Source organism: Lepisosteus platostomus, chromosome 1 (genome assembly GCF_059453375.1).
Source record: "Lepisosteus platostomus isolate fLepPlt1 chromosome 1, fLepPlt1.hap1, whole genome shotgun sequence".
Lineage (NCBI taxonomy): Eukaryota > Metazoa > Chordata > Actinopteri > Semionotiformes > Lepisosteidae > Lepisosteus > Lepisosteus platostomus.
In genome coordinates, this window is record NC_142611.1 from 81,061,417 (window position 1) to 81,069,078 (window position 7,662).

General features: G+C 47.7%; 1 protein-coding gene across 2 annotated transcripts in view; it reads right to left on the bottom strand.

Annotated features, from left to right (window-relative positions):
- Positions 1-7,458, bottom strand: part of dok1b (docking protein 1b) — a 28,788-nt gene extending 21,330 nt beyond the window's left edge. The window contains exon 1 of one of the 2 annotated variants that reach the window (XM_088638832.1): positions 7,002-7,458. Coding sequence is in view for 1 of the 2 variants with exons in the window: in XM_088638822.1 (XP_088494948.1) it covers positions 7,002-7,058 (57 nt within the window). In the remaining variant the exon portion in view is untranslated. The remainder of the gene's footprint in view (positions 1-7,001) is intronic. The other variant, XM_088638822.1, reaches the window with a different exon arrangement.
- Between the last annotated feature and the right edge of the window lie 204 nt (positions 7,459-7,662).

Sequence of the window (7,662 nt, forward strand, 5' to 3'; positions counted from 1 at the left end):
ACACAGGAGTCACATAACTCCCCCAAACAGCGATGAGCCCCATAAGAGCAGCACATCCACCCCAAATTCCCAGAGGGCTCTCACAGCTCCAGTCCAGAGCCCAGGAATGAAGCACAGAGCCAGTGGCTGCATCTGCCACTCTGAACAGGCTGCTCAGCTCACCGGGGACCTGCTCTGTATCAGCTAGACTGAGGATTCTCTCCTGCTGGCCAGCCTCTACTTCCTTTACATCTAGTTTGCTACATCTTTTATTGTTTTTTTAAAAACTTTTCCTCCACACTTCCTCTGCAATGTGAAAATCAGGAAGGTCGCAGAGGCAGCCAGGAAAAAAAAGACTCGAGTCAGAGACACGACCAGCGAGGGACAGAAAGAAACATAACTGAAGGCAGCTCGGCAGGGTAAACTATTCACACAGAGGGACTTACAGTCCTCACAGAGAACAGAAGAGCTTTAGATTTATTGCTGACATGTTGTTTATCCTTTTTATGACTGCATCCATAATAAACGTGCTAGTTTCACAAGAGAAACAGCAGCAAACAGATAGGCTATTGATATTTTTGGACACTCGCATAAAAATGTTACCCAATTGAGGAAACTGACCTTTAGCGAACAGCGTTTATCGATGCCATCTCTCGGGGACAGTGGTTAAAACACTGGCGCCTGCAGATACAGAGCTCTTCCCCATCCTTTCTGTCTGAACCAGCCATACCAGCCACAGGCTGCTGGACGAGCAGAATTCTCAGCAGGGTCACAGCCTGCGATCTGCCACCCCGTCACCTCCGCCGTGAGGAGTTACAATCTCTGTTTTTATTTTCAGTTATTCTATACCTATATTCTCCAATAAGCACACTTTAGATGCTTGAAAGTGTTTTATGGTTATTTTTCTAAAACATGTGCTTGGCTCAGGACGTTACCTGTGGGCAAGTCCAGCTTCTACACTGCCAGAAAACAGAGAAGAAGACAGCAGAGAAAGTCCGGAGCTGTGGCTCAGGGCCAGAGAGGCTGTGACAACAGGAAGATGAACATGATGTCTCCTGGTTAACCCAAAGAGTTCAGATGCTGCTGTGCTCCACTGTATCTGACAGCCCTGCTCTGGCAAAAATGATGTTTTATTACTTTGTAGATTTAACTTTCACCCAGCCATTCTGAAGAGCCCAGGTGAGGCCATATACAGTGCACGGAGTGTGTTTTTACTGTCTCCAAGACACAGTGAAGGACTGCGTCACAGCAAGAGAGAACAAGAGAGTGTCCCTAAGAGGAGACAAAGATGGGAGCTGGGACAGGGGGCTTCCTATCCAGCGCCCAGATATTTAACTAAATCAAGAAAAGAGTTTGCAAGAGGTCTGAGCGAGCTCCAGGCAGCCAGGTGCTCCTACACAATCAGCCAACCTCCGCACAGGGCTGCCACCTGTATAAAGGGGAAACATTAAGATCAGTTCACTTTCTACTAAGGCTGACTTCCCTCCAATGACAGCGAAGCAGACATGGCAACAATACTCATAGAACTGAAATAATAACATTTGCATTTCTCAGCATCGAAGAAACAATGAGGAGAAACTGAAGTTCCTCAAAAGATTCATCAAAAGGAGCTTTCTGGTTTGCCTAGGTTAATAGACCACTTGGCACATCAGTAAGAGTCACTATTAATCTGCCAGCACAATTAGGCAGAAGCATGGGGAGGAGAGATAAATCAAGAGACAGAAACCAGAAACAGCCGTCTCCGTAGCCACAGCACCTAAACTGACCGGCTGTGTCCCTGCCAGCCCCTCCACGCAAGGGTCTCCTAACTTTCACTGCGTCTCGGAGACCAGCTGGGACCACCCACGGCAAGCACACAGTCACTCCCAGCGGCTCCGAGAAGCAGAGTTTTTCCTATGAAACAAGAAATGGTCCGGATGAAGTGAGAGGATGTGTGTGGGGGAGAATGAGTTTTCGAATGTCCGGAAATCAAGCGATTGATAAGGGTGTGTGTGTTCATGAGGCCCAGTTTCTTCTGACTCTCAGATCGGAGAAGTTAATTGTGGAGGTTTATCTGCAAGATGAAAGTCGATAGATCAATATTTCATGCAAGTGCTAATGCACCTGAGCGTTAGGTGGGAGAACAGTGTGCTAATGTGACGCATCATGCACCTGCTGTAATACACGTGCAGATTTGTCGCTCCTGCTGATCCGAACAGGCCTGTGAAGCTGCTGCAGCAGTGGGAGGTGAACGCTCTGTTTTGGGGTGACTGAGGGCCAGGGCAGAGAGCTGCCTTTCTCTTCAGCAACAAGCCTGGAAAAACGGAGGCTCTCTGCCAGACTGGGCCTGGACTCACCCCTCCTTCTGAGCTGAAACCGGGCCACAGGCCATGGAAGAGACAGGCCCGGCACGCTGGTGCAGAAGAGATCTTTGTTCCTGCTCTATTCATTCGCCCTCCAGTTTTAAATCTGAGCCTGGTCATTAGGCAGTAAGAACACGAGAACAGTTACAATCAATGAGGCTGCTTGGGCCATCAATCCCGTCAGGACGTTAGTATAAGGGGGAACGGCAGTCCCAATTTCTCAGACCAGTTATTCAATCTCAGTAACAAAATAAATTCATTGACCTTATAGGAAAAAATTACAAATTTCGAACTAAGCACAAAATCGTGAACTTTGTAAAAGTACTGTAAGTCGCCATGTTGTCACAAACTGGCATTCCAGCTCTCATGGATTGTGACGTGATTCTGGCCTTCCTGCTCACCAGTCACTGGACTGACTCATGTGATGTGATGTACAAGCAGTAAGTAAGTACAGGCGTATTAAAGTGCAGGTTGTTCAGCAGACATTTCACCGCGGAATGCATGCAGAGTTAATAATGAGCAGTATTTGCCGCGAAACAGTCTGGAAGTTGTGAGCAATACTTGTATTGTATTAAAAGAGCTGTCTTCACAGGCCTGCTTGTTAACAATGTCATAGGGCCGCAACACGCCAACAGAGGTTTACGTCTCGTTCTGAACCACAGACACTGCCGACAACATGGCACTGCGCAGACCTGGAGAGCTCGTCTGCTTTGTGATGTCAATTGGAGGTTTTACAAGTTACTGTGTAATTTTTTACTTTTTCTGTGGTTTGAGATGCACTCATCACTGCCGATTCTTTCTAACCCCAAAATATAAAAATAGCGTTTCAGTTCATCCTTAACTGATCCAACCCCTTCGTCCTTATATGAAATGAATTATGGGTTATCATACTATTTATTCGGTTCTTAAAGCTTTCCATCAACGTCTGAGGTCTTAAGCATTTAATTGCTGTATCTGTTTTTTTTAGTTATGGCCAAGAAAGGTCCTGGTGAAATTTTGATGGGGTGCTGGTGAACAGAGCCACAGCTTCGCACACAGACCAAGCATTGATGGTACTGGGTTTTTCTCACGCAGACCACTTTTTGAAACTGGATAAAAAGTAGAATTAAGTACTGTATAGAAATAAGTGACAAACAGAAACCAAGAAAAGGGTTTATGCCTGGAGATGCCGATTCCATTTGCGACGCACAACTCCATTAAGACTTAGTATAAGAAACGAAGTGCAGCTCAATCAACTATTAAAATGTTAGGGTGGTGGATATGAAAGCAACGTCACAAGCAGGTGGTCTAGCTCATTTGGTAGAATGCCTCCTGTTCCTGGTTTTAAAAGCCCTTTCATGTGGGCTGTGCCTGGAGAAAACATGGTGCTCACTCTGTGGACAGTCCTCTGTCTGTGCTGCTGTACACACAAAGAAGGCTCCACAGCCGAAACGGTGTGCTTCTTTTCTTCTCTATTCAGCATGGAATAAACCTTTACTTGATCCTTTGCATCTTCAGTGCAGTAGGACAGAAAGCAGTAGTAAACTCATCCCACTACAGTGCCTCGCGACATAGAGGTATAGTGAACTCATCCCACTTCAGTGCAGTAGGACAGAGAGCTGTAGTGAACTCAACCCACTACAGTGCAGTGTGACAGAGAGCTGTAGTGAACTCAACCCACTACAGTGCAGTGTGACAGAGAGGTATACTGAACTCATCCCACTACAGTGCCTTGTGACAGAGAGGTATAGTGAACTCATCCCACTACAGTGCCTCTTGATAGAGAGGAATAGTGAACTCATCCCACTACAGTGCCTTGTGATAGAGAGGCATAGTGAACTCATCCCACTACAGTGCCTCGTGACAGAGAGGTATAGTGAACTCATCCCACTACAGTGCCTCGTAACAGAGAGATGCAGTGTGTTTCTGAAACAGGACTCCTCCAGCAAAGGAGTTTCTCTGAGTGGGTAGCCCTGAGTCAATCTGCACACACGTCACAACAGGTCTCTTTCTGTAGGCGAGGTGCAGGAGGGTGCTATTACACAGTGCTTTGGGCGTTCTGGTTTCGTCTGCCCACCTAGAAACCATCCCATTCCTGTGACAAGGCCTCATCTCTTTCACAGTGACGCAATCAGACTCCGTGCACTTTCTACAGTGACTGCCTTATTGCTCCAGGGCATGACATCGAGGAAGAACCCCGCTTTAAAAATTACAATCTGATGTGAAAAACTCTGCAAAAAAGTGCAAAGACTCATTTTTAACAATATTCTTACCACCAACATGCTGTGGTATGGTCCATGCCTTCCATACATAGTCCAAAAAACAACAAACGTCTCTGCCTCCTCTGTCAGACAATCACAAAGACTCATTTTATAACTCACAGAATTGTACCAATGTTTTAAAGGATTCAGAACGTTGTTTTCACTGATGCAATGCCATCGCTTGTCTTCTAGGGATTCCTCTGCAGGGGACGATGTTCAAACTGCCTGCTTACGAGCTGCTAGTAACAGTACGAGGTCTCCTCACTCTCCACTCCACTTATGCCTTCAAGCACAGGTTTAAGTTATTGTGCCTCACCTCTCAGGAATGTGTTTCTTTGTGGAATAAGTGAAGCACAACATTCTTCAGCTCAATTCTCTCGTGTGGTGAATGAAGACGGTCCCTCCCACAGATATTTGGGATGCTTGTGAATGAAAAGCTCAATCAACATACAGCAAAATCAGTTCTTGGTAGTGGAAGGCAACTTATTAATTCATCTTTTACTTGCTTTAGCTGACAGTTTTATTGGAAGTAGCACATGCTTGTATTTATACAACTGACCACCTTACTGAAACAGCTCAAGCAAAGGGTTCAATAGCTGTTCCCTGTGATTGGAACCTGCAACCACCCCATCATACGTCCAGGGCCTTAACAGCTACTCAACACTCCTGCCTTCAAGTCCTGAACGGAAATCTCTTCTCCACCTGCACGAACTCTGAGCTTTATATGCACAGCTGCTGTTCATAAAAATCAGTTTAAGATCAGTGTCATGCAAGGCGGCCTGTAAGGAAGAAGTAGAGAGCACTCCAATTTCTGAGCTGACTTACTTGAGGTACTGGGCTAGAGTGCCTCCATCCCATTCCCATGGTCCAACTGCAGCCCACAGCATGACACTCAAACTAGGACTTGGGCTCACAACACCAAGCACCAGCAGGACCGAGGAAACACAACTGTCTAAGGTGACTGAATTCAGTCCCAGAATGCAGGAGGCTGTATAAGTGTCTAAGGTGCCGCTGCAGTAGGTGACTGAGCTGTCAGAGTCATTATGCCAACACTCCCCCACCCCCATGGAAACAGCATCTCAGTGACCCATACAGAAAGCCAAGGTCTGACCTGCTCTGATTTCACAGAGCACAGAGCACATCCTGGTGGCTGGTGGATGTCTCAGGCACATACGAGTGGACAACAGTTGTTGGCCTTTCAGTTTATCTTTCCTTTCCTACAAGCCAGCAGTCAGATTCCCAGTTCATGGGAGACTCCGTGTTGCTCCAGGACTGGTCAGGGCCCTGGAGTGGTGACTAGGAGGTGGAGGGCTCATATTCCAGGTAGGACACAAGCAGCAAAAGTAAAACAGTAAAATGCTGAACAATGGGAGGTCGCTTTGGATAAAGATGTTAGCAACTATATTAACAGTGATGTTGTGGTGCAATGCTTCAGCCAAAGTCCAACTGCTCTAACAGCCAAATCACTCAGCTCTTGTGAACTTCCTCCTCAGGCCTGCACATTTTCCTATGCTACCTGTCAGCAGCTCATAGCGTTAGTGTCACCCGTGTGAACGTCAGTGTTATCGCTGCACCTGTTTCCGAACTCACAAGTTCACGTAACTCACTACTGAGTCCAACTTCTCGTGACCGCATTGACCTAGCTCTGTCGTAACAGCACACGCGAAGAAAGCGGCCACAGGATCGTTTTGTCGTGAGATATGCTCTGTCTTATGCAATGTTTTCCAATAAATCTAGATATGCAATAACTCCAGCAGCTCGCTCATGGCCAACTACGCCAATGCACAAATCACATCACTAAGCCTCCGTATTCCTTAAATAAACGCTTTTCGGGTACACTGTTTTTGATATCCTTAGACAACATCCACTAACTCAACACAGCCCTTTGTCCTGCTCCACTTTGCATAAACTGAAGAGAATCCAGAGGCGATTATCTGCAAACCTTGCGTGGGTAACTTTCCTCGTCTAGTATCTGCTAGTTTTTTTTTTTAAAGAAAATGAAACATGGACGAGAGAGGAAGGTTACACAATCCGCACAGGGCTCAACGTTTCACCCCCCTATGGAGATTAACGACAATCACCGACGATTACTTTCGAATGCGTTCTTTTACCCAAAACCGAAAAAAAAGTGCAAAACACTGCTCTTCACGCACGCATTCAGCACAGCCACCTCTGCCTTCTCCTCCGACTTCCTCTTTTAAAAGAGTTTCATTACTGTCAGTGCACCGAAGTGCAACAAAAAACTAAACTTTATTACCCAGAGGGTTCAACGTGACACACGGCAGAAAGACTGCGGCTGGAAGGATTCAAGTCACTTTGTGAACCGTGCGCCCTGACAGACGGGCAGGGCAGTGCAGGGGCGGGTGTGTGCGCACCGATGAGCGCTCTGGGGAGACAGCCTGCCCCAGCCTGTCAGACAGCACACGATCTCGGTCTTTACCTTGCCAAACTTCTGGTGCTGGACGTAGAGTTGGCCTTCTTTAACGTGCGTATCCATCTCCTTCCGTTCCCCCCGAGAGAGGGTTTTGTTTTCTTGTGAACTTGTCACACGGTTGAATGACTTTTTTTTCTCCTTTTCAGTTTCTTAACTTCTTTTTTTTTCGCCCCCAGACTTCCTACTGCCTGTAACTTCCGCTTGGCAAACGGCAGACGTTGGGGCTTGTGCACCAGCTGCGCTACCGAGAGCCACTGAGCCCGGACTGCTCCTGCTGCCCCATCGGCCACGCGAAGCGTCGCTGCCTCCGCGGCGTGCAAGCCGTGTTCTCCGCGCGAGCGCACGCAGGTCCCCGCCACGCCACGCCACGCCTCGCAGCGAGTGTGAGTGCGGGACCGGGCTGTGACAGGCGCTGTACTTCGGTCCCCGCCAGCTCCCTCCCTCCGGCTCTGCCCCCGCACAGCGACCCAGCCCCCTCCGCACCCACCCCGCGCCGCGTCACGAGTGGCACAGCGGGGGCCCGGCAGCGCGCAAGCGGACGTTTCGCCCAAAATGTAGCAAAAAAAAACAACACAATTTTGTTCCAACTTAGAATTGCAAGAAGCGCTGAGAAACTCAATGGAGTGATGGACGTGTTTCACATTAAAAGTTGCGCATTAGTAATAGG